Source organism: Hippocampus comes, unplaced genomic scaffold (genome assembly GCF_001891065.2).
Source record: "Hippocampus comes isolate QL1 unplaced genomic scaffold, H_comes_QL1_v1.1 scaffold9, whole genome shotgun sequence".
NCBI classification, from domain to species: Eukaryota; Metazoa; Chordata; class Actinopteri; order Syngnathiformes; family Syngnathidae; genus Hippocampus; species Hippocampus comes.
Window position 1 is genome coordinate 3,257,420 of NW_017805275.1, and position 26,407 is coordinate 3,283,826.

The 26,407-nt window shown below is 40.1% G+C and overlaps 2 protein-coding genes across 3 annotated transcripts; one reads left to right on the forward strand and one right to left on the reverse strand.

The window, feature by feature from the left end:
• Positions 1-325: 325 nt before the first annotated feature.
• anxa6 (annexin A6) lies at positions 326-14,746 on the reverse strand. 2 transcript variants are annotated; one of them, XM_019869719.1, is made up of 25 exons: positions 14,609-14,746; positions 13,941-13,996; positions 11,881-11,965; positions 11,703-11,797; positions 10,253-10,366; positions 10,080-10,170; positions 9,904-9,983; positions 9,723-9,779; positions 9,406-9,499; positions 8,962-9,057; positions 8,318-8,376; positions 8,117-8,239; positions 7,991-8,049; positions 7,744-7,822; positions 7,186-7,267; positions 7,003-7,097; positions 6,807-6,920; positions 5,847-5,937; positions 5,675-5,754; positions 4,851-4,904; positions 4,666-4,759; positions 4,481-4,576; positions 4,320-4,378; positions 2,043-2,165; positions 326-697 (listed from the first exon to the last, which is right to left on the reverse strand). In XM_019869719.1, exons 2-25 carry the CDS (start codon positions 13,941-13,943, stop codon positions 638-640), a joined length of 1,983 nt encoding a protein of 660 aa, XP_019725278.1. In that variant the 5' UTR covers positions 13,944-13,996; positions 14,609-14,746; the 3' UTR covers positions 326-637. The 2 variants fall into 2 exon arrangements, with proteins under 2 accessions (XP_019725278.1, XP_019725277.1); XM_019869718.1 differs by having other exon boundaries at positions 2,028-2,165.
• Positions 14,747-16,452: 1,706 nt separating this feature from the next.
• Positions 16,453-26,002, forward strand: LOC109515745 (cationic amino acid transporter 2). The gene is made up of 12 exons (XM_019869728.1): positions 16,453-16,510; positions 17,917-18,346; positions 18,695-18,850; positions 19,614-19,779; positions 19,922-20,058; positions 22,077-22,299; positions 22,408-22,544; positions 24,285-24,387; positions 24,466-24,599; positions 24,712-24,878; positions 24,957-25,065; positions 25,340-26,002. The coding sequence occupies exons 2-12, from the start codon at positions 17,977-17,979 to the stop codon at positions 25,468-25,470; spliced, it is 1,833 nt and encodes a 610-aa protein (XP_019725287.1). The 5' UTR covers positions 16,453-16,510; positions 17,917-17,976; the 3' UTR covers positions 25,471-26,002.
• The last annotated feature ends 405 nt before the right edge of the window (positions 26,003-26,407 follow it).

Below are 26,407 nucleotides of genomic sequence, written 5' to 3' on the forward strand. Positions count from 1 at the left end.
CATTGTCTGTTTTTAATGACTTTTTTTCTTTTAACCTACTTGAAGTACTCCATACCCATAGTCATACTTTGACAAACATTTGCCTGCACATAGCAAAAGTGAAGCAGTATTGACTTAGAGGGAGTTTCCTCACGGTGAAGTAGTTCCCGTTCTGCTTATTACATTGACATTGTGCCAGTATCAGCACAATAAATTAATGAACTGTCCGCCAATATGCAAATTCGAGCACTTTGCTTTGTTCACACAGGATGTGGTGAAAATGGAATACACGTACAGGGAGATTTTAAAACTTTCAACTACATTTGCGCATGAATAATGAAAGACACCAGATACGAATGACTTTATTTAGTTCTGTATAATCACAATGATGCTTTCAATGGCTTCTTGATGTGTCGTGGGAAAAAATGTTTTGCCTTCAAATGGCTTGGCTCTGTGATTGAAAAAAAACAAAACAAAACAAACAAACAAACAAACAAAAAAAAAAAAAACATGTCCTGACAGGATTTTCATGTGACCAGAAAACTATCTTGAAAGATGTGGACATACAGTTAGTTTTGGCAGACAAGCAGCAACAGTTTTGTGTGCTGACAACAGATATCGTCCACCACATTTTCACTGTGATGGGATGTGGAGATCTTCAATCCTCCCCTCCACAGAGCACCAGCAGGGTTTTGCGGTAATCTCCTGAAGTGTCACCCTGAGTACACAATATACATACATATACTTATTTTTAAGTTTTAAAAATCATCTTTGTCATGGTGAAAGCATTTCATCTGAAACACCATGCAAAAAAACAAACCATCTTTTAAAAACAACATTTCAGAACTGTTACAAAAAGTGCAAAAACCCTAAAGCCATAAATGGTCACAAGAAATACTCAACATTTCTTTGATAGCATTTTGTACGGATCTCAGCAGACTTGAAAATGTTCCCCATCCTTGGTGAATAATATTTTTACTTTTTTTTTTTTTTTTTTTAATTAACACTTAAAAACTAATCGCGACACTAAGTCATTACAGTGTACACCGTAGACAGAAACAGTCTCGAGAGCCCTGCTCAAATGGCAAGTTTTTCGTCCGTCCATCCGTTTACTGATCCGCTTATCTTCCCCACGTTCGCGGGATGTGCTGGAGCCTATCCCAGCTGTCTTCAGGCAGGAGGTGGGGGACACCCTGAACTGGTTGCCAGCCAATCGCAGGGCACACATAGATGAACAGTCATTCACGCGTACAATCAAATCTAGGGACAATTTAGAGTGTTAAATTGACCTGCCAGACATGTTTTTGGAATGTGGGAGGAAACCGGAGTACCCGGAGAAAACCCCTGCAAACACAAGAAGAACATGCAAACTCCACACAGGAAGGCCGGGGCAGGAGTCGAACTCTGCACCTCTGCACTGTGAAGCAGACGTGCTAACCACTTGGCCCCCCCCACCCCCCTTCCATTTACCATTAATAATACATAGAAGCTCATGCTATTTTAACATAATAGACAGACTGACAGGAGTGTTGTTTTATAATTGCTGAAAAGTAAGCCATCAAAATCTAACCAAGTACCTGTCTATTAAGTCAAACCACTCATTTTAGTAGGGATGTGTTTGCAAGATGTCAGTGTGGCCAACATTATTGTGACACTTGAAGTGTATACGTAGCGGAATCTGGAAGTGGTTTCATAATTGGAAAATATTTTTGCAATGCCAATATGAAGCAATGTGCTTATTAATATGGATTAATGTCACAGTCATTTCATGTGGAAGCTATAATAGATAAGTTACTGGGTACTTCCTGTTTGTAGAGCCGTCAGCCAATCATGCAACAGATACAGAAAGGAAGTTGAGCATGCAAGGGAAATTCCTGAACAGCTGTGCACAAGCCACAGACCCACAGTCCACCGCAAGGAATCTATAGGTTACCGCGGCTTCATCGCCTTAGCAGAAGACAACATAATAGCACAATGCGACAGAACAAATGCAAGAGGAAAAAAAAAAAAGCAGGCAGGCGTGTTAGTGGACATCGACGCAGACTTACGATCATTGTCTCTACCTTGATGAATTCATGCAGGGAGGTGTCTTGCGTTTCTTTGAACTCTTTACGAATGTTGAAAAGGTCGATCTCGCTACGGGACACCATGATGCGGATCAACGCTCTGTCGTCTGTGCCGAGACCCTGGAGAAAAACAGAACAGAACAGACATCAACTTTGATTATAATCACTTATGTACATACCCCGATTCCAATGAAGCTGGGATGTTGTGTATAACGTCAATAAAAACAGAAACCAATAATTTACAAACCCCATTCAAATCATTTTTAAATGAATACTGTACACGATAAAGACGTATATAAAATAACCACGGAAAAAAAAAATATATATATTTTTTTTAATTTAAATTTTTTTTAGGGGGGGGGGGAGGATATTCAGTCATTTTGAATTCGTCTGCACCACATTCCAAAAAACCTGGGACAGGGGCATATTTACTATTGCGTTACATCACACTCATGAAGCATTTGGGAAGTGAGGACACTCATTGCTGAATCTTTGCAGGTGGAATTCTTTCCCATTCTTGCTTGACAACAACTTCAATTGCTCGACAGTCCAAGCTCGGTTTTTGTTCCATTTTGTGCTTCATAATGCACCACAGATTTTCAGCAAGAGACATGTCTGGACTGCTGGCAGACCAGTCTCGTACTTGCACTCTTTTATGCTGAAGCCACTCTGATGTAATTGTCTTGCTGTGATGGCATTGTCTTGCTAAAATAAGCAGGGCCGGCCATGAAAAAGACAATGTTTGAGTGGCAGTGTACTGTTCAGCATTAATGGAGCCTTCACAGATGTGCAAGTTACCCATGCCATGGGCACTAACACACCCCCATACAATCACAGACGCTGGATTTTGAACTTTGTGCTGATAATTATCCAGATGATCCTTTTCCTGGACATGATGGTCATAATTTTCCAAAATAATTTGAAATATGGACCTGTCAGACCACAGCACACTTTTGCCCACTGCATCAGTCTATCTCAGATGGACTCGGGCCCAGCGAAGCCGGCGGTGTTTCTGCGTGGTGTCGATATATGGTTTTCACTTTGCGCAGTAGACTTTGAACTTGCATTTGGACACATCGCCACAAATTGTGTTAACAATGGTTTTCTGAAGTGTTCCTGAGGACAAGTGGCAATATCCTTTACACAATTTTGGCGATTTTCAACGCAGGATTACCTGAGGGATCGAAGGTCACGGGCATTTTCGGCCATGCCGCTTTTTGATGATATTATGGACCCTGTTATTCTGCCCAGTGCAAGTTAGCGCAAATTTTTTAGTTTAATTGTGCGCATGGGTGGTATTTATAAAAGGTTTTGATGTATTTATAGACTTTGCACTGATAGAATTTGACGTAAGGGGCATTTAAAGCCATTGTGTGATGGAAGCAGCCAACTCTTGGCTAACTGAAGTGCCTCTCCTCACTCCCATTAAACTCAGGGAGATGGAAGTGCATGATGCAGAGGCCGATAGTGATTCTCTGGGGTCCACGCACAAAGTGTGTTTATACCAGTAAACTGTCAGGTCTCACTTATGGATGTTGTAGTTGGCCGTGCGTGTGACTATTGTGCATCCGGCAATTGAGACCAAAATACAATCCTGATCGATGAATGAAATACAACAACATCCACCACGCGTGAATGTGTCTGCATGTGCCTCGAACAAATCCGCAATATTTTTTAAGTGTTCCCCAACTTTGCCAGCCTTTTTTTGAGTTTCCCTGCTTTTTGGAAATGTGTTACAGGCATTACATTCAAAATGAGAAAATATTTGAATAAACTGCAACAAGAAATTTAACATTCAGCTACGTACAGTAGTAATGTTAAACATAATGTACACATTCAATATCTTATCCTTTACATTTTACACAGTGCCCGGACTTCATAGGAATTACACTAAAGTAAGTTTTGGTGAGACCTCTTATTACGCTCCCTCAATGAACACTATTTCCATCTTTGGGAAGTCTTTTTCCTGCACAGTGAAAGGCCCGATAAAGTCATGCTTTGAGTGTAGTGCAAAGGAATTTGGAGTCCTGACCCTTAACCAAATGGGATGGACAGGAACACTGAGTCTTCCCGGTAGGGGAAAATCTGAACCTGGGATGGTGACCCCAAACTATATATTGTCCCATTTCACTTTCTATAGTGACAATGGTCTGGTGCCCTAATATTTTTGTCCATCAAGTATAACTCAAACATTGTCCACCACACATATTTTAGCATCTTCTTTTGCTTTCAAGGCCATGAGATGTGTTGTCATAGTCAATGCACTCTGCATACCTTCATGGCTTTGTACAAGCGGTCTGCAAAATAAGAAGGCTGGTTTTTTACACTGCGGACTGCAACGAAAAGAGAGCAAGTTGAGGTGAAATTCCAAATCGGGGGTGTTGCTGTAAAGTATTGAACGATTTGTTGCGATCCATTTCAATGTCTGATATTACCTATGGCATAAAATGCATTTTTCACATCTCCTGACATTTCCTTCTTGATGATCTGTTCAATGTCCTTATTGGAGAAGCGGACAAACTCCTGGAAAACTGAAAAGAGTAGAAAAGGTAATGATCACCTTTTGGCTAATTTGAACTTGTAGAGCACTGACGACATAAACATGTCAGGGGCAGTTTACCTTTCCTCAGATGAGCAAAGCTCCTGTTGCACAAAATACTCATGAACTTCATTACCCTGTCATCAGAATCAGCATTACATGCATCAGCAAGTTCCTATTGATGAGAAGCAGAGCAACAGGTAGAAATCAGACGTCACACTTTTTTTTACCTTCCGAGATCCGTTTCATATGAAACGTTTACCCACCTGAGCATCTGTATTCGCTCTTTCAAAATCTGCAGGGCCGTCTTCTCTCGCACCCTGAGCAAGGTGAAAAGGAATGAATTGTTTTGCAATATTGTTTTGACAGACAAAAGATATTTGCCATGTCACCATTTCACCAGAATGTTCCTGTCATTCAAGATGGGTGACCTATTATTCCCATTGGATCTCTTAACATTTGAAGTTTAAAAAATATATATAGAATTTGAGATAAGACGCTGTCTTAACATCGTGGAATGGATGTCATAGTGCTTGAAGATCGTACCATAAACTAAACTGGATTGTGCTTCCATTCCGAATTCTCATGGCCCTAATTTGCATATTTCCGAGTTTGCGACAGTGGTTTCCTTGGGCTTTTTGACATTGTGAAATATTTTCTCAGTTTTTAAAAGGGAATAACCATTACCAGCATGGTGGGGTAGCGATAAGCATCTATCTGTCGATCTCGGTTCTGGCCTTCCTGTGCGGAGTTTGCAAGGTTTCATCTCACATTCGAAAAACATGCATGTTAGGTTGCTTCACGTATCTAAATTGTCCAGAGGTTGTTTATATGTGTTGTCTGACCATTCCAGGTTGTACCCTGCCTCTCGGCAAAAATTCAGCTGGGACAGGCTTCAGCGCACACAAGACCCAAAATGAGGACGATTGCTATCGAAAATAGATGGCTAGAATAACCATCCTCAGTTAATGAGTCTCAGTTTTCCTGCAATTTGAAATATTGTTTCCCTCACATTGTGTTATTTCCGCACATATGTAATGCAAAGCATAACCATGAATAATATGACAAGACGATATGAACTAGACATTACCTGCACAAGGGAAACCAGGATACGGCAGAAGTGACCTGATGTGTCAGATTGAATTGCTGCCTCTAAAGACTGCTTGTAGGCTGTTGAAGTTCACGTGAGAATTTAGTGTATATGACATATGAAATGATCCTAAGACAAAGACATATGACACAATTTCTGCCACCAAGCTCACCTTCCTGATAGGCAGCATTCATGGCTTGTATTTCCTCATTGCTCCTGGTGACCAGGATCTCAATCAGCGCGTGTTCATCTGTTCCAGCGCCCTGTGGAAAAACACCGAAACGCTCACAATGGACGTGTCTTGTCAGGTAGGACAGCGTTAAGGCAGACTGAGTTTTACGTCAACACTCGGCCAAACGCAGGAGTGGCGTCACGTCACTAGGTCGTGCTGTGACAGGTAACTCCATGCACTCTAGCAATGTGGTACTATTTCCTCAATAATGGCAAATTTGGGCAGAACTGAGAAGAAGCAGAAATCAAACCGGAGTTTTGGAATTATGCCGTCCCCTAGTGTGTCTTCATGGTACTCTCCGTGGCCTGAAAGAGTCACGTGTGCAGTTTTCTCCAGAGCTTCTCGGATGTTCTAAACTCACTCAGTACAACTTGAATTATAATATTTGTTTCATGAAGTTATAACAATCCAGCCAATCATCTATATTTATCTTGGCTGCATTGCTTCCAGGACATGTGGATGTTGATTTTTGTACATACTGCCATGTCAATCCAGTCTGCACGGGGCTTTCTGAATCTGAAGTGCTGGCCAGTGTAACTGAAACTATATTAGCAATGGGACTATTTAACGAATCACACACCAAATTCGTCATCACAGAGCCAGAGCAAGGCCGCTGACCATGATAATGCAGCATTTTAAAACGGTACACGTGAGCTACGATAGTGATTTTTCTGCACCTGGCACGCTACAAAAGTGCATCGCTGCCTCCCACTAAGGGAGACAGTGATTTCCTCTTTTACAAACTCAGTCCTGTCTCATATCCAGTTTTTTTCTGTTTCGTTCATGTTGGGGTCCATTGTTCATAAAACAACTTTCAGTATGTTCTTGCATACATTACAATGATAATTAAAGCAGAATGTGTCCAGGATTTAAGCAAAAACATATCAATGTAGACATTACCTCTATGGCTTTCCTCATCATTTTGGCATCAAACTCAGTTGGGGTCAACATGAGACCAATGATCAGTCTTTCCAAGTTCTTTGACAGTTCAGATTTCAGATCCTTCATCAGATCCTGCAACCAAGCAGTTCACACATTTTTTAAAGTTTATATGATGAAACAGAAAAACATCCAATGTCAAGCAATCATCTCTTACCCTCCCCAGTAGTGATTTGAAAGTCTGTCTGATCTCTTGTCTCTGTGAATTGCTTCTGTGTGCAATGATGTCAATAATTGCATCTTCATCTGTTCCTATAGTACACGACAACTTTACAGTCATGTGAGTGATTCTATTTCAATATTTTATAAATGTTTCAACAGTAAAAACAAGGTTACAAACCGAATCCCTTCATGGCTTTTCTTAAAGCCTGCGCATCAGCAGCAGGGTCGAAGTTGGTTGAGGGGACAACTGTTGGCCTCAGCTGGTAGGGGAAATGTAAAAATGCACAAATTATATTCTAGGTTATATCATGAGGTTGCGGAAGATGGGTTCATTCTTTATCTGGCCAAAGAAGTGTTACAAAGGCAACCACACATACACATCTCACGTCAAATAGCATACTGGTCGCATGCTATTTAGTGAGTAGATTGAACATTCTGCAACAGCTCTGGAACGTTTTTTTGGAAAACAGGACCTCTTGGTTCGAGGTTGGATACCATGACACAGCCAACAATGAAATAGGGGGCCTGAAAAGCCCTTTTGTTTGTGTCAAACCAAATGTGGAATCTTTTTGACATTTGACTTTGAAGGTACAGTAAAGCAAAGCAAGAGAGCATAACTGCAATTAGCTGACTCCCAAGGCATGCAAGATTCCTGCAAGACTTGTGTATCACAGCCAAGGCAAACCATGCAATGACAACTGTAGTTTTCTCTCAAAGGGGGGGCGGGGGGGCAAACCTTGACTTTGGTCATGGAACTTATTTCCCACATCTTGTAGGCTATTTGAGCTGCTTCAGGGAAGAATTCTCCAGCTAGACTGCAATGATGAGTTTGACACAACACAGCATGCTGAGCACAGCTGGAACCTCACTTGAGACTCTTGATTCAAAGAAATAGAGCTCATTTATGTTGCCATGGCCCTCCTCTGAGATTGGGCTTTACCACCCTCATCAGGTTGCGACTGTAATTCAAAATGACAACTTACTCATCATCACCTCCACATAGATTCAACAGAGTCCTCTTGTAATCGCCTGATGTGTCGTCCTGTTTATAGCAAGCGCATATCAATGACGTACACATTCAGAGACGGGCTCTTCTGCTTTTCCAGTACCTTGATCATGTTGTAAAGTGACTTTTCATATCCGAGCCTGAAACACTCGCGAATATCCAACATGTCGATTTCAGCGCGACAAATCATGATCCTGATCAACGTGTTGTCATCTGTACCGAGACCCTGGGAATAAAGCACAGGCTTATTGTCAGGTGACAACATCCTGGGTTTTAATTGGAATGATCAGACATTTAGACTTACTTTCATTGACTTATAAAGGCGTTTGGCAAAGAACATGGGAACACTGCGGATGCACTGGACTGAAAGACATAGAGACAGTTGTTTACTTTCTGAATGCAATACTGTATGTGACATAGTAATAATTGAAAGTAATTACTCAGAAATGTATGATATGTAAGGTGTATTATGCCACTCTACTTGTGCACTACTTTTGAGTTACTTTCACCAAAACAGTCACAGAATTCTTGAAAAGTACATTTACAATGGAATATATAAATGCCTTGTCACAAGACGATGCCAAAACAACAGATACAAAGAAAATAAAACAGGTCTACTTTTCTTTAACATTTGATACCTTCACAAACTCAAACAATAGTTATTTTGGGCTGTCACAGATCACAATTAAAAAACAACAAAAAAAAAACAGCTCATTACATTATCAACGCTCCTCCTACTCACTTGCTGACAGCGCCTTTTAGTGAAATGGGCTATTTTTACTTTTAATTTTTTGGGGGGGCCTTAATTAAACAATTTTGAACACAAGGGGGGGGAAAACAGCAACATTTAATGTATAGCTAACGTCATACCTAAAGTGAATAGTTTTTGTTATTGAATTACTTTTGTTGCTTTTCTTTTACACCAGCGGAAGTCAGATGGCACCTTACCAACAGCAAGCATCAGTCTCTCAAAGTCGCCAGACAGCTCGCTCTTGATGCTTTGTTCGATGGATTTCTCTGCAATCTTCTCGTATGCATCGAAAACTACAAAGATAAAAACGTACAAGATGGTACATTGTGAGGGTACAATAGGTGAGGTTTGGACAAACGTCAGTGAATAAGTAAAAAAATCTGATTACAATAAAAACAACAACAAATCTGTGTTGTATTACGGTACTTTATCTTGTCATGTTGTTTGATGAAATTGTTTCATGAAACAATGTTGTGCAAACACAACTTATATTGACACTATATAAATAAATGTATTAATAAAATATCCATTCATCTATTCTCTGTTTCACTTATTTTCAATTTTGTCACACTCCAAGGGGGTCACACGAGAAATATGGAAATGCCACACGTGCATGTTAATTCCCCTTGGTGTGCACTCACCCATGCGGAGGTGGGTCACACTGCGGTTTCCCAGGATCATGATGAATTTGGCCTCGTCTGTCCCCCACTGCTGTTCGCCAGCAGCGTAAAGGTCCTTTGGTTGAGACAAGTGGGACAACCGCAGGCGGGATTACAATGACACTTCACTACAGTACAGTCATAAATAGAGGTACATGTTTGCAAGCTGTAAAGGTCAAGTGTCAAAGAATTTCCCTTGTCAACAGGATTGAAAGCACATGATTTTTCTTGCATTATGAATACTGTTCCACTGTCAAGGCAGTTTATTCAAATAGTAGTAGAAGTAGTTCAAATCTCACTTGTGCATCTTGCTCCACCAGATCTGCATTCACAACTCCCGATTCATCTCTGGTCCCCTGAAACCAGGACAACAAGGTGATCAGGAAGCCACAAAGTCATGCTCCTGATCATCAGGTGGTTTATATGATAGAGTTAAACAGCTCGCTGCTGTTGACCACCTCAAGCTCTCAGATAACCCACCTGAAGTAAAACAACCAGCATCTTCTTAAAGTGACCTGAAGTGTCGCCAATCACATCTTCCTCCATGTTTCTACCATAAGCTACAAAAGCAGGCAGACATCAGGTTAAAGATTTTTTTTAAAGACACACACACATTTTACACATACTTTTTTAATAATGGACAAAAAAAGTCTCACCATCCTTGTATGCTTCTACCATGTCATGTATTTGTTTGTTGTTCCTTGATGCCAGAATTTCAATCAAGCTCCGCTCATTTGTTCCAGCTCCCTAATGACGGGGTCAATAAATTGAAAAGATACGGCAAATAAAACTCACCTTCCCTGACATAACAGTTGGCTCAGTGTCTTACTTTGAGTGCATCTTTTATTTCTTTGGCATCATGGTAGGGTGGTGTTCTCATCAGACTCACAATGAGACGCTCAAATTTACCCGTCAGCTCATATTTCAGATTCTCAATAAGATCCTGCAAAATAACTCTTCTCACTTAAAGACATAATATTCTGAAAAACACAAGCAGTACTCACAACAAGTTTGGGAGACGATATTCAGCTTTAAAATGAAAATTCAAGATGAACTTAAAATACAGCAGAATCTTTACAGGTAAATTGACCTGTGAACTTCCGAATGCACCCAATTGTTCAGTGTTTTTGGACTTTTTGTACAACATGCTGTTCTTTAACATGGACCTGAATGGCAACATTCATAACAAGTGTCTGTTTTGGTCAACAAAAACAAAAATAAAATGATGTTCTTAAATGCTTCTAATTTTAATGATGATAACATGATGTTGACAAGCACTTTTATGTCGAGAGGTGTTTTCATTTAGACAAGACTGGATGAAAATGCACACTGACGATCATTCAACGGTAAACTACAACAAGCGTATCTTATACTGTTTCGATTATGTTGTTTGGCAATCGACTTGTAATTTCAAAGTAAGCTTCACATAATTCCTGGCACAAATGGGCTGCCAGCTAGCCTCAGGCTAAAGTGAGCTTTGTTGCGCTAACATTTATTTATTAACATGTGTCTGTGTTAACTGTTAGGATTTTTGGATGGGCCGCAAGTATAATACTGACGAATGTTTAAGTGACTCTCTGAAACATGGAGGGAAATATGGCATTTTAGACCTGTTGCTGTTCTCCGAAAAGAAAAAAAAATACAGATATACAGTACAGTATTATAACATTGTTCAGAAAGAAAGATCAGAAAGTACTGGATGGGAGCATGTCACGTGGTTATGTTTTAACATTGTAGTGTTTAAACAAAGTCGCATGTTGAACTTTAAAAACACAATGATATGCATTTGTTAAAAGACAAACACTATTTTTTTTGTTACAAAGTACTAAAACTAGACTAAAAACTGTGTACCTTGCCTCTCACCCAATGACAGCTAGAATATTGAGAATGTGCCGTTTGGAGAATGAATGGATAATAGACTAAAACCTTTTTGAGTTTTTGCCAACTAAAGATGGACTTTTTGTCCAAAGGCCTAAAAAGACTAAAACTAAAATGGCTGCCAAGGACAACACTGTGTGTTACAGTAAGTGCCATCTTAGGCTCATCATGTCGAAATAAATGTGAGCATCATGATGAAGAAAACAGGTTCTTGTTGGAGAACAACAAGTTGTGGAAAAAAGTAGTGAAGCACGGATTGGTTGGAAATGTAAAAAAAAATCGGAAGTTCAATTTAAGTTCACCTATAAAGGTTATGGTGTATTTTAAATTAATCTGGGAATTGAACACCAAGCGCGGAATGTATCATGTTTTGTGAGTTGAGTATAGATGATGTGATGTACCTTTCCAAAGTTACATTTGTACGCTGCAATGATTTCCTGTCTCTGAGCGTTGCTACGGGAGGTGATCAGATCCAAGATGGCTTCTTTGTCACTGCCTGGCAAGCATGTCATGCACATGGGAATCAGAGACTGTGGAGAGTGCTGAATAATATCATGCATGCACTTTTCAAACACTCACCCATGCCTTTCATTGCATTGTAGAGCGCCTCGGCATCGGCGCCGGGATTACAATTGGAAGCATCTGTTATCGTACCTCTGAACACCTGAAAACAAATAGGCACTTCATTTCAAGCACAACACAGAACTGTTCTCATTACATTACACGATCATGTTGCCCATTTAATAATTTATCTGTCGATACTGGAATAAAAAGACAGGTACATGATTCATAAATATTTAAAGGCAATCGGTTAAAAAAATTCTAAAGCTAGTTGAAAAAACATTTAAATGACATGAAAAATGCTGTACTATTATGCTTAATGTAAGGCAACCTAATGATGATTCATTGACTTGCATGTTTTCTTTGCCACTGAGTGTTTTACTGACAAAATGCTAAACACCTACTCTATGCGCGTACTAACAATTACACTCATTCATACTTTTGGAAGTCTGACAATGAAATTCCAAATGAGTTGCAGTCAGCTGTTTTTCACCAGATTCAAATTGATTTACTCGCAACATATGCAATCTTTCTGTCACGTGAGGAGTGGAATTTGGAGCCAGAAGCAGATATGACATGGAAGTAGAGGTCTTTATCTATGAAAATACAAAAGGAACTGCAGAAAGTGGGGTTAGATGCTGTAGACAGCTGACACTGACTGGTAGAAAGCTCGACGTACGTGTCAGTGAGTAATCCGAGTTTATATACTGTGAGACATCAAACCTATAAGACTATATGAGATTAAAGCACCAAACACTACTGTGTATTTGCAATCTTCAGGAATAATATGTTACTGTACATGATCTGAAGCATTTTGCCATGAAAGCAGGTGACCACTTGCAGCTGTTTTAACGCCCATTCACAGAAAGAATTTGAATGTGTGTGTGTGTGTGCACGTATATGTGTGGGTCAATGTGTGTGGCTGGTGCAAGGACGAAGGGGTGGGACAGTGGGTGTCAGCAAGGAATCAGATTACACACAAAGCAGCCTTCTCTGTGTGGGTCTTTTTTAAATGTAGTGAATAAAGTTCAGCGTTCATCAACAAGTCCACATTTGGAACAATGAAAGTTGTCCCTCATATCTATGATTTTGACCCACTGAAATTGTGGAGACACATTCAAAGTCATTGTGGGCTGCAGGAAAACAGAGTGTTCAATGCAGCAGCTGCTCCACAGATCAATGCTGTTTTAGGGCAGTCAGCCAAAAGGCGCTTTCCACTGCACATTAACAACCAACCACAATCCCACCCCTCCTCCCACAGCTGGAAAGCTTCACTATCATAGCAACTGAGCCACCAAATGGGCCCCCAGAGCAGGAAACTTTTAACAAAATCCTCACAGTAGACCTTACATGGAAAAAGGTGGATAAGAATTTTTGTCGAATGCACACTCACTTTATTCATGTACTCTCTGATGAGCTATATGTAAATGCTCCATTGTGATTGCCTCAGATACAGTAGGTATTTGTTAATGTTCAACCGTGTGTGTAGAACTACACCACATCCTACTGAGAGCTGTTTCTAATGAGATGGTTACATCCATGAGAGGAACTACACACTGGATATTGGTTAGAATAAGTACAATTGATCATAAGCCGCTTGTTCCTACCGACTGCTGTCAGGCTGCTGAATAAAAAATGAATAAATAAATAAATCATAAAATTATTTAAATGATATGACAACAAATGTGAATGTGAATAGTACTGTGACTATTGTATTTATATTGCACTTAATTGAACTTATTGACCTTATCCATATTTGTATTTATATTGCACTTAATTGAACTGTGTTTTCTTTTCTCTTCTTTCTACCCACAATCTTGCTGCTGAAGGCTGTAAATTTCCCCAGTGTGGGACAAATAAAGGATATCTTATCTTATCTTATCTTATAATGTTTTGTTAAAATTCTGCAAACAAACTACATTATGAAAGGGGCTCTCAGGTGTGAAGGCTGCTGCCTTAATGGTGGCATGAGGTAGGAAAAACAAATCCCACCTTCATTCAAATGACACAATTAGCCAGCTCTGTGATCCAGTCCACAATGCAATGACTCAATGTGAGACGAAGGTCGGTCCACTTACCATCTCTGAATTTGGTCGTCTGTGTCTGCACGGTGCAGGGGTCAATAGTTTGGAGCCTTCAAAGAAAACGAGATGACAGCAATGCAGTTAAAATGTGTCAATCCCTACCACTTTACTGCTCCTGTAACATGTAAAGAGAGTCATTATGTGCACTGGGACAACCCCTCCCCTTTTGCCCCAAATCTAATGCAGCACATAAAACTAAATATTTTTAATTCAATAATAATCTCTCTCTCTCTCTCTCTCTCTCTCTCTCTCTCTAATGTGTCATTTTCATCTCTAAATAGTGGTGGATTGTAATCAATAAGTACGGATAAAATCAACTGTGGGTGAGGCCGAATGGACAGAGATCCTATTAGTTTTCATTGCAGGGCTGTTTGTACAAGACATGAGAGTATCTTTCCAAAAATAGCGACAGAATGCAGTCTAAGGGTCTGGGCCTCTGCTGTACATACAGAGCCACGCCCTTCCATGTACCCTAAAGATTGCTCCAATCAAGTAGTTCTAAAACCTCCACATCACCTCCAAGCACGACAGATTAGTTGTTTCGAATCTTTTTTTTTTTTTTTACAAGAATGTATCCTGAAGGGTTGGCACAAATAAAGAATTAGCAGACACCAAGTAAGATGTATTTACTCTGAAAAAGTACATAAAACAGGAGACATTACCTGTTCAAATGAACGGAGTTTTTGGGCGAAAATAGTGCAGACTGGCTCTGTCTTTGCGGACCGTTACGTGTCCTCCCTCTGGTGTGACGTAAGGACTGCGGCGCTCGCAGGCACTGCCTACCCTGTACGTGCGCGCGGCCGATGAGAAGCCACGAAGTATAATCTGACGCCCGCGCGCATATTACGCACAATTTTAGGCTTAATTTTACGTAGCTTTTTAGGCACAGTTACTGCGCAAATTACCACGCAACGACCGTTTAGCGAGTTGATTGTACAGTATTAAGGTTTCTCGGTAGAGGACGATAAAGCGTTCGGACGCATTCAGAGAGATCTAAAATATACTGGCACTTCAAAACAAAAAGTTTGAATTTCAGTTAGAAGTTGACATTTGAGTCAAGTGTGGTTTAATATGCCTCACTACAATAGACGCGAGTTCGAATCTTGCATGTTCCTTTGGCAGACATCAATTTAGTTTACGTCTCTCAAGTGTGTTTTTCTTTTTTTCTATCCAATATTTTTATTTCTTACGTTGCTATACATTGCCACTAGGTGACAGTATTGATGTACAAACACTTTCCCAAATCCTCATTCGGCCATTCCTTTCTCAAAGGGCGATTTTATTTCATTATAATTATATTTTATTTTTCAGTTAACATCTCGGTGTACTCGTATGACAGTCATAAATATTGATAGCTATTTAATGCTTTTATTATGCAGTTGCATATAACAAGGAATTGCTAATAGCTGTTTCTTGAAATGTTATGCTTGCAGGAATTTTGATCTTGGTAATCAATGCATAGTCAAGCCACAGTTTCTGTCACAGGAGTGATTTTCATATGTAATGAATAAAAGTGAGATGTTACCAAACCCATTTTTACAGTAACTTGTACAGTAATTGATTGATTATTTTTGTATTCTGATCTCAAAACTATCTATTCATCAATTTGTTGTGAATATGGAATCATACGAGGAGGCGATTAAACATTTCTATTTTTTCACAGTCATAACGGCCCTCTGAGGGAAGCTGTAACAACAGTGTGACTGTGACAAAACGTAGTTTGACACCCATGGTTTTGGTTAAGCAAATGGTGTTTTTACAGATTCATCAGGATGGGGTTATACCACATTAGATTGACATCGTTAATAGCCAGTGTTGAAGTACTACAAGTCAGTGGCTTAGTTTTTTTCCCCTATGTAGTTTAATAGTTTAAGTAGACTTTTTTTTAACAGTTTCATATTTTAAGTAAAAATTCATTAAATTATGTTTGAACCAGTGAATACTATTGAAACGGTTTAAATAAAGTCTCTTCTGATAAAACATGAAATTCATGTTTGTATTCCCCCCCTTAATTAATCCTCCTGGTCAAAACACTAGTTGAAACTTTTCAATGAATAGAGGAGGCGCTCAAGTAATGGCCCACTAAGGTGCTTTATACTGACCTCTTGTGCTTCAATTGTGCATTGCACTTATCGTGATTGTTCCTTCAGGAATCCAATGACAGAAGAAAATCAACCGCAACTTGGTATGTCACCAATAATGAATTAATTACGTCACAGAGTTCATTTTAAATCCAGTCAGTCTGTAGAATTTGAAAGCATTGCCGAATTACATTGCAAATATTCAAAATGTGTCAAACAATAAAATTCGGCACAAAAGCATTTTTGAGATTCTCACTGGGATATCTGGTTCACATTCACAGCTGTGTCTTTGCAATAATGAGCACATTATGACCCAAAGAAGGGAGCAAGAAAGGCTACTTTGTGAGTAATTCCATTGAGTGGGAGGGTCTGGCGGGCCACTCTTGTATATATTGCAGTAAAAATCACGTTCCCTTCATCCAAGCCAGTAGCACTGATACTGCTTGCCTGCCACTGGCCACTCCTCGTGGGACAGCACACAAGGTACAGTCCAAGAACATGTATGTCTATGGAATTAGAATCTCATCTGGTGATGAATTAAATCTGATCGTACAGTACTTACATTTGTGAATGTGATCCAGATGACACAGGCAATCTTAATCTTAATATGATATAATAGTGGTGACAAAGCTGCACCTCACATGTGCAGTTGTTGTTGTTAATAATCCTGTTATCTCTAGTGTGGAAAAGATAGCTGAGCAGATAGCAAGACCAAGTGTTATGTTTGGTCAAAGATAGACTGAAAGGTCCACACGGGCTGCCCCCGTTCGCCTCAAGCCTGCTGAGGCGGATGCCAGGAGGGATTAGGGGGGAGTTGAAATAACCCTGGGAGTGGACGAGGAGGGTAGAGCTACCTTTTATAGAGAACGTGTACAGCCTCCACCGTGACTGCTTTGTCCTCCTGTGTTTCATTAACTCTCAGGGTCATGACTTGATATACGTCACACCTTCGAGCAGAAACATCCTCCTCAGCCGAGCTGATAGTCAGTGTTAATTCCGCTGTTTTTAATGACTTGATTTTTGGAATGGATAATTGACAATTGTGTTTACATGATGAAAAAAAAATCTGTCAAATCACAACAGACTATTTTACGTTTGGAATAACGCTGCACATTCACCACGCCATGTTCAACACCTTTCACTCCTAGGCAAATTCATCATTAAATGTCTTTATTTGTTTATAGCTGTGATTAATCATGTTATCGTGAATCAAGATGAGCTTATCTTCTGACATGATCCTGCTGTGGTGAGGTGAAAATATACTCTATTGTTGGTAGGTATCACTCATAATTGTTGACTCAATACAATCATAAAAGGTAGTTGCAAATTGTTGAGTACAGGGTGTGGATGTTTTTATGCGAGGGGCAATGTTATAACCAAACACTGGCATCATAAAGTAATAATTGTATTAAGCTGAATTAAAGATGGAGATTGTAAATGGACTCTTCAAAACACTTCGTTATTGTGGATGTGTGACTGAACTATTCGTAGAATGAGGAATTGAAATGGATTTACAGTAGTTTTAATAGGCCTGTCGTGTCTTTATCAATTTAGTCTTGAAGGGCAATATCCTAATAAATACAGTAAATAGATTGTATGCAGGTTTATTAGTTTTGGACAATCCAAATGCAATACTTTTTAAATTTCAAAATCATGAAGGGAATGACGTGGCTCAAGTGACTAATGGCATTTCAAATAGCTAATGTTGTTTGTCGCGCTCCAAGAATAGTATTCGGTTGATATTAAGTCATATTGTGAAGAGTGTGAGTTCCGCTTGACGGCTGCCCTGACAATTATTCATTGACACGTTGAATGACCCGCCCTTCCTACTCCTATTCCCTGTCTTCTGCTTCTTCCCTTCATTCCCTCCCTTCTTCCATGACATCCAGCCACACTTCCACCTGCGTCTTCGTTTCCAATTCCAGCATCTCTCCATCCCAAGCCTGAGCATGGCGCGCACCGGGCTGAAGTCGTTCTTTACGAGCCTGTCACGGACGAAACCTCTGGAGCCCGATGGGGAGAAGTCCACCTTTAATCGATGCCTGACCACTTTGGACCTGGTGGCGCTCGGTGTGGGCAGCACCCTCGGAGCCGGCGTCTACGTCCTCTCCGGAGAAGTGGCCAGAGAGTCGGCTGGGCCCAGCATCATCATCGCGTTCTTCATCGCTGCCCTGGCATCCATCTTCGCCGGATTGTGCTACGCGGAGTTTGGTTCCAGAGTTCCGAAGACAGGCTCGGCGTACCTTTACAGCTACGTGACAGTCGGGGAGCTGCTGGCTTTTATCACCGGGTGGAATCTGCTTCTCTCTTATGTCATTGGTAAACTGAATGCAGCTTTTATCAACAGCAATGTGATCTTAATGGGAAATGCGTGGTTGATTGATGGTCTATTTTCTTCAGCTTATGTAACATATTTGGAGAGACAGAACATAAATGATCAACCATCCGCATGATGCATCATGTGACCTTCCACCTGCTGTAGTAGCAGATTCGAATGATTCACATATGTATAATCTTGTCTTACTGCCATGTAAATAGGACCATAAACCTCCAAAGTCTAAAGTTTAGCGGATGCCAGGAAATATCAACATGCGTATTTTCGGACTTTATGACTGCAGTTATATGTTGACTCGGTTTATTGCATTTTTCCTCACATTTTCTGCTCAGGGACGTCCAGTGTTGCGCTCGCGTGGAGTGGGACCTTTGATGACCTCATCGGAGGCATCATGTCCAAATATTTGCATGAAAATGCAGCCATGGGCCTTCCAGGGTTGGCACCCTATCCAGATGTCTTTGCTGCTTTCCTTATTATGCTTCTATCCGGTAATTTTGCCTTACTACACTGTAAAACAAAACAAACAAAAAAAAACTCGGCCAGAACATTCCTGCCGAAAATATGGCAAAATGTTAAATCTTGACACAATGCCCGTATAGTTTATAGTATGAAAATGTTACAGTACCAAAAATTCATGCCAAAAAATGCACACATGCCAAACTTGACCAACACGTTCATCATATAACTTCTAAGATAAAGTCTTTTTCTTTGTCGTGTGTTTGCTTTTATCATTCTGTTTTGTTTTTGTTTTGTTGTTTTTGTCTTGTCCACTGATTTGCGAGCTAACAGGCACATATGGGCCACGTCAAAGAATCAAGAGAAAAAGATAGCAATTGCAAAAGAATTTGCGGTCAGAAAAGATAACCCAATGCTGTATTTGGGGAAATTGAAATAGTTTATTTCATGAAACCCTGATTGTTGATGGTGTGATAAATCATGTGATTTTATCACACTAATTTGGACATTTTGACTGTGTTGCATTGCTTTTGCTCTTCAAATTTTACAGATTACAGTTTATTGGTTCATTCTAGAGAAATTTGATGTTTTAAAACAAAATTATCCTTTAAAATTTACATTTGTGTGTAAAGTAAATTACAAAACACCACGGTAAATTAAACATCATATTTACATTTTTTTTCTGTTATGTGTTGACATGTTTCATTGCAAAATTCATGGCCATTTTTACCGTGTACCTCAGACTTAGATGTGTCAAATCTAATACGATCTGCTGTTTTTGTTTTTCCCGTGAAGGCTTGCTCTCCTTTGGGGTGAAAGAGTCAACCTCAATCAACAAGGTCTTCACAGGGGTCAACATCCTGGTTCTGGTCTTTGTCGCCATTTCAGGCTTCATCAAAGGAGACATTGCTAACTGGCAAATCAGTGAGGACTATTTGCTGAACGCCACAGCGCAAGCCAAGTAAAGTCAAAGACTTACAGCTAGAATGTTGTCTGTGTTTGGGTGCATGCTGCATCCTCTCATTGACAGATAAGGCGTTATCGCCCTTCAGATTACAGTTCATTCAACCTGCTGATGAGATAACGTCCTCTCTTTTGTGCAGTAATTTGAGCACGGCTGCCAATCTCACAAGCGACTTCGGGGTCGGCGGCTTTTTCCCCTACGGCTTTAGTGGAACCCTGGCTGGGGCAGCAACATGCTTTTACGCCTTTGTGGGCTTTGACTGTATCGCAACAACAGGTGAGAACATCGCGTTTTGCGCATTTTAAAAAAAACATGTTACATCCATCAAACATGGTTTATTAAATCAATATCAATTACTTTTTTGCATCAATACAGCAAACATTTACACAAGAAATGAACAACCTGGTCTTCCTCTACCTTTTTGCTTGTTGATCGCTTTAAGCTTCAATTATGGAGGAAAATTAAAATCAATAAATTTCAGTCATTAACCAGTGGAATTTGATTCTGGCCATGGGAGCTAGGCACTTCAAGAACTCATAAATTGCACAGTGTAGAGTCATTTGCAGACACCTCAAAACAAATCTACAAAGACCATTGTACAAAGCGTAGCAAAGATGAAGGTCTGTTTCTGAGGTGTTATGCTTTATATATAATATGGGCATGATCAAAAATTGGCAGCAACGATTGTTTCACAATTATGTTCCTCGCAAGTTAAAACATTCAAAAGAGCGATAAGTGACTTTAAACGACTAAATATTTAATTTGACATTGAATTAATGTGAGTTTTGAAAGATTGGTTGGGTATTTAGCCAAAGGCCTAAATATTTGAAATCATCCACTTGCTTTGCATCTGGTTGCGTGCAAAGCAACATGACTTGTGATTTCTTCTTGCTTAAAAGAAGCTTATTAGAAAATCACCGTTGAACTTGATTAAAATCAGATTGTGATGATTGTTGAGTTTGTTGACTATCCGAACTCGAAAAGTATATTATTATGTCATCAGCGTATTGATGAATCTGAAAGTTTTTGGGAGGTCATTGATGAAAATTGAAAATAGAAGAGGACCTAAAGATGAACCTTGTGGTGCACAGATGAACATCTAAATAAATAAATAAATAAATAATAGTTTTAAAATTAAAAAGTCACTATTGTTGCCGTATCAACTTCTTATTACCCGCTCTACTTAATAATCTACAAGATTCTTGAGCAAGTTTATCATGCTGCCCTAACATTTCTACTGATGCTGTATGGTTGACTCGACACATTTTTGGAAAAGTCAAACATATATAGTTAGTTCCGAGACTCTTGTTTGTTCTCCAGTTATGACGACAGTGCAGAGCAAGTTTATGATGGTTTGGGGTTTTTCATTCTAGTTAGTTTTTATTTAATTTATACTTTTGTTTTTCAAATGCTGTTAATTGTACTTAGTTTTTAGAGTGTGTCTTTTAGTTTTTATGAGTTTTTATTATTATTTTTAAACGCTTTGTTTAAGTTTGGTTATAGCATGAATTTTTGTGATTTTTTTATACGGTGTATTTCTTGTGCTGAGAATTAATTAATTAATAAACGCGTATCACTCTCCTACAACACATTCAGGTCAGTTTACACTTTGATGGTAATCACACGTTCTCTCTTTGCAGTCACAAAAGCACACATACTCACTTACTGAGCTCACTTTTTAACTGAGTTAAATTTTGACAAGATAAGAGGAGGTCTCTCATTGTCAACACTGAAGGTTTTTTTTTTTTTTTTGTGATTTTAGTTTCTCACTTGTATATTGAGTATAAACTGGATAACCAATGTCCAGGGGCAAACAAACTTTTTTTTTTCCCACTTATTGGGATTGGTGAACTATTCTTAAAATGTGATTAAAGAAGCAAGACTAGTAAAGGGTGGCATGGCTCATTGGTAGAGTGGTTGGTTCCCCACCCAGAGGTTGGAGGTACGAACCCTGACCATTATGACCATGTTGAAGCGTCTTTCAGCAAGATACTGAACCCCGACTTGCTCCTGATCCTGCATCATCAGTAAGTGAAGAAGGCAACGCTGTAAAGTGCTTTGACTACCTGAGGTAGAAAAGCGCTATATACGTGACAAAATATTTCACACCTTTATTTGTCCTGCAGTGAGGAAATTCTGGCTCTACACGGGCGGAATGGGCAATGGCAGACCTGAAGAGTATTATTTATTCTTTATTTGTCTTATTGTTTGCTCGTCTGTAAAGTGTCCTTGGGTGTTGTGAAAGGCGCTTCAAATAAAATGTATTATTATTATTATTATTGTGTTGTTGTTAGGTGAGGAGGTGAAGAACCCTCAAAAGTCCGTTCCAGTGGGGATTGTGGCCTCTCTCCTGATCTGCTTCCTGGCCTACTTTGCTGTTTCTGCTGCGCTCACCTTGATGATGCCTTACTATATGCTCAGCAAAAAAAGCCCCCTACCCGTGGCCTTTCAACACATCGGCTGGGGTCCCGCCAAATATGTTGTGGCCGTGGGGTCATTGTGTGCCCTGTCCACCAGGTATAAGCACAACATTTGATTTCAAATTACAATGTTTGATTGGCAGGGATGATAACAACGCCCTGTGAAGGTGATCATGTCTGAGCAATTTTTTATTGGTCTGCGCAGCCTGTTGGGGTCCATGTTCCCTATGCCCAGGGTGATGTTTGCCATGGCAAGGGACGGCCTTCTTTTTCAACCCCTGACCAAAGTCACCTCCCGGGGTAGTCCAGCTGTGGCTACCATATCATCTGGAACTGTGGCAGGTAAAGATTTGTATGGAGGAGTTGGGATCGCAATGCTGAAAAAATGGTGGGGTAGCAGACACTTATTTTGGCGACATTACTGACTCTTACTGTCTGAGGGGCCTTCCCTGTTGACACTACTTGACACATACAGTACACATCAGTGGCGGACTGTGCATTCGGTACCTGGGGCTTTAGTGCGGACTTAATGGCACCTCTTAATACCATGACTATCACATGACAATTATGGAAACTCCATGAATCTTTTCTTTTATTTCCTTTACAAAAACACAAAAAGAAAACAATACTGCATGCAACATCATCTGGAGCAGTTGATAATCTAATTTTATCTAATAACATGACGAAAACAACAAACATTTAGCACTAAATAGAATATATCAAACTGATACGGATTAGATGCTGAGTATTACATTCATCGGTTTGTGTAGATCACTACAGATGTGTTTGGCTGGTCAGATTTGGCTTGCTCTGATTGGCCAATCGGCAGAGGAAAAACTGTTGAGCTCACTGGCCCCACAAAGACAAATTTCAAATTTCATTGCCTAAAAAGTCCCAGTGCTAATATAGTCTGAATTCCAATGGCCAATAGTACTGATTCTGAAAGCCCTGGGAAGATTAGATTGACGTGATAGCACAGAGAGGGTGGAAATTTAATTGGATGCAAAAAAATACAGTAATCATAATCTGACTTTTACACCCCTGTAGTGGAATCGGTGAATGTTACAAAATGAAGAGGATAAATGTTTGGAAGAAACAAAAGCAATTTCTTTAATGGGAATTTAGGTTGCAGATGTAGGTCAGTGCTCATGACAATGTTTGGGCCAGCAGAGATGGCCTTGCTGGCCCTGACCTTCCACAGCTGATACACTATATCGTTGTATTGGATAGAGAAGACAGAAATGCAAAGGAACTTCTTCCTAAAACAACACAAAAAGGATTAGGAGGAGCTTTGCATTTGAGTCACTCTCCGGTGTTAATTCTATATGACATATCTTAACCCTGGAGAACCCACGGGGTCAAATTTGGCCCCTATAAATTCTGCTACTCAAATGCTACCCTTAAATCCCAAAGGGTCAAATCTGGCCCTCATCCTAAATTAGGATTAAAGCATTGAATATTTGAAAATACATATATTTTAGTGTTCAGTGAACATATAGCAGTCATTTAATGTATAATTCATCATTTTCCAAAGAAGAAAAGGGTTCTTGGGTTCTCCAGGGTTAAGGGGGTGGCACGGCGGCCGACTGGGAAGCACATCCGCCTCACGGTGCAGAGGTGCAGGGTTTGAGTCTGATTCCGGCCATCCAGTGTGGCGTTTGCATGTTCTCCCTGTGCCTGTTTGGGTTTTCTCCGTTTACTCCGGTGACTTCCTACATTCCAAAAACACGCATGACAGGCTGATTGAACACTCTAAATAGTCCCGAGGTGTGAGTGTGAGCGTGGATGGTTGTTCGTCTCTGTGTGCATTGCGATTGGCTGGCAACAAGTTCTGGGTGTACCCCGCGTAGTGCCCCAAGACAGCTGGGGTAGGCTCCAGCATGCCACACGGCCCACCTGAGGGTAAGCGCTTTAGAAAATGGATGGATGGATGGATGGATATCTGAAAGGAAGAACAAAACAGCGCAACCTGCTTATTCTGGTGGGCCACTATCGCACCAACTCCAATTCAGTCACATCTGCTTATGTGCTGTATGTGCTGAATTGTATTGACTCAAAATAATGTTTTTCTTCCATCTTCAGCCTTCATGGCTCTGCTGTTTGACCTGGACGCCTTAGTGGAGATGATGTCTATTGGGACGCTGTTTGCCTACACACTTGTGGCGATATGCATCCTAATACTGAGGTGACATAAAATATATTCATTCACACCTCAAATGCTTTGAACTACATCCTTTCATGTCGTATATGTGTGTCATTTAAGGTATCAGGTGACTCCATCTGAAGATGGAGGACTACAAATCATAGAATCCAACACCAAATTTGGCTTCCTGAAGCCGCCATCATCTCCGAATTCAGACACTTCAAAAAGAGTCACAATTCTGATTTTAGTCTCTGGTAAGGACAAGGCTTTTCTTTTCTTTCTTATGCACATCCTCAGCTGTCAATGCTGCCTGATCATTGCATTGTTATGCTGTATGTCATTGTTTCTTCTCATGACTGCGTACAGTCACATGTGTGACTGCTCTGTGCATCACTCTGAGCCTGGCAATTGATGCTTTATACAACATGGAGGCATGGAGCGTGGCGCTCGTCTGCATCATCTCCATTATCCTGCTACTAGCCGTTTTCCTCATCTGGAGGCACCCACAGAATGCCAAGAAAGCCTCCTTCATGGTGGGTGCATTTTAGAATAGGAATATGAGGAACTGAGCACAAGATCTCAACAGACATGGCTGTTTGTGTGCTCCATAGGTGCCCTTACTCCCTGCACTGCCCATTGTGAGTGCACTGATAAACGTCTACCTCATGTTCCAGCTAGAAGGCGCCACGTGGCTACGCTATGCCATCTGGATGGCAGTAGGTGAGGCCACACATCTAATGAGAACATTTCCAAGTATAATCATTTATTTTATGGTGGTTAACACTGTGAAAGTTACTTATGAGTGTTAAAATGTCACTTAGAACATGACATTTTCAGTTCATAAACGTTTCATGATGGCAATTTGAACCTGAAACAAAATCCATTCCCTTAACATTTCAAGTCAAGCGGCGTCAGAATGGACTGCGTTTGAATTTAGATGTTGCGCTTCATATCATTATCCAAGTCGGTGAACTGTAATATTTGATCTCTGCAGGCCTGCTCATCTATTTTGGCTACGGGCTGCATCACAGCGTTCAGAGCCAGCGTCACAAAACCAAGCTTTCAGCCGTCGAAACCATCAGTGAAAAAACAGACAAAGACATCTTTAAAGAGTGCAAATTGTGAGCGCTAGCGGGATCGGGAGAGATGAATAGAGTTGTTACTGTGACTCACTGTTTTGTAAGCGTGAGTAACTATCAGCACCTCTGGTGTTCCTTGCTACAGTGTCAAGCATTTGTGGTTCACAATGACTTTAGCACGCGTTCATGCAGTTCAAGCTTTCATCCGTTCCGCTTCAGGTTCCTCAATGTCTCTCTTACGAATCATACTGACATGTATTGACGATTTATTGCAAAAGTCATTCCTGTGCCCATCTGCGTTTTACACTGCAGAAAATGTAAGTATAAAAAAAAAAAAAATCAGCTGCTAATATTTGTACTTTTCAAATTTGGCTGAAATTGTGATTGTGATTTAGAGATATTCATTTTTTTGCAGAATTATTGTTTTTATCACGTGACGGCCTTTTCATGTTTGTTTTTGCTTTAGTCACATTTCAGCATGTTTCTTGTATCTATGTGTAAATATAGAGTGTACATGTTTTCTAATGATGAATTGTAAATGTATATTTTAATTAAAGAGAACAAATGTTTTCAAGATATTTGCCAAAGTGTTTTTGTTTTCCTGTGGTTCATTAGAAATAAAACCTAGTAGGATAGAATTTACCCCACCCACACTCGGATTTTCTGCCCAACAATAAGACCTTTCAAATCCGATTACTTACAGTATGGCATGCTCACAAAAAACTAACGATTCACCTACTTTTACTGGGTTAGCACATGATGTTGACAACCAAAATGCACGCAGTGGTTGTCTGTCTCTAGTATATTTTCCCTGAGATTGATTTACAACCACGTCATGTATGCAACGACATTCTTCCGTGAAAAAATCAAAATCAAAATTAAGAATTGGTGTATTTTTGGTTTGTCGTCACATCGCAAGTACAAAGCACAAAAAGAAGTTAACATCAGCAGGCATTACTTTCACAGCACGCCAAATGCTTTGA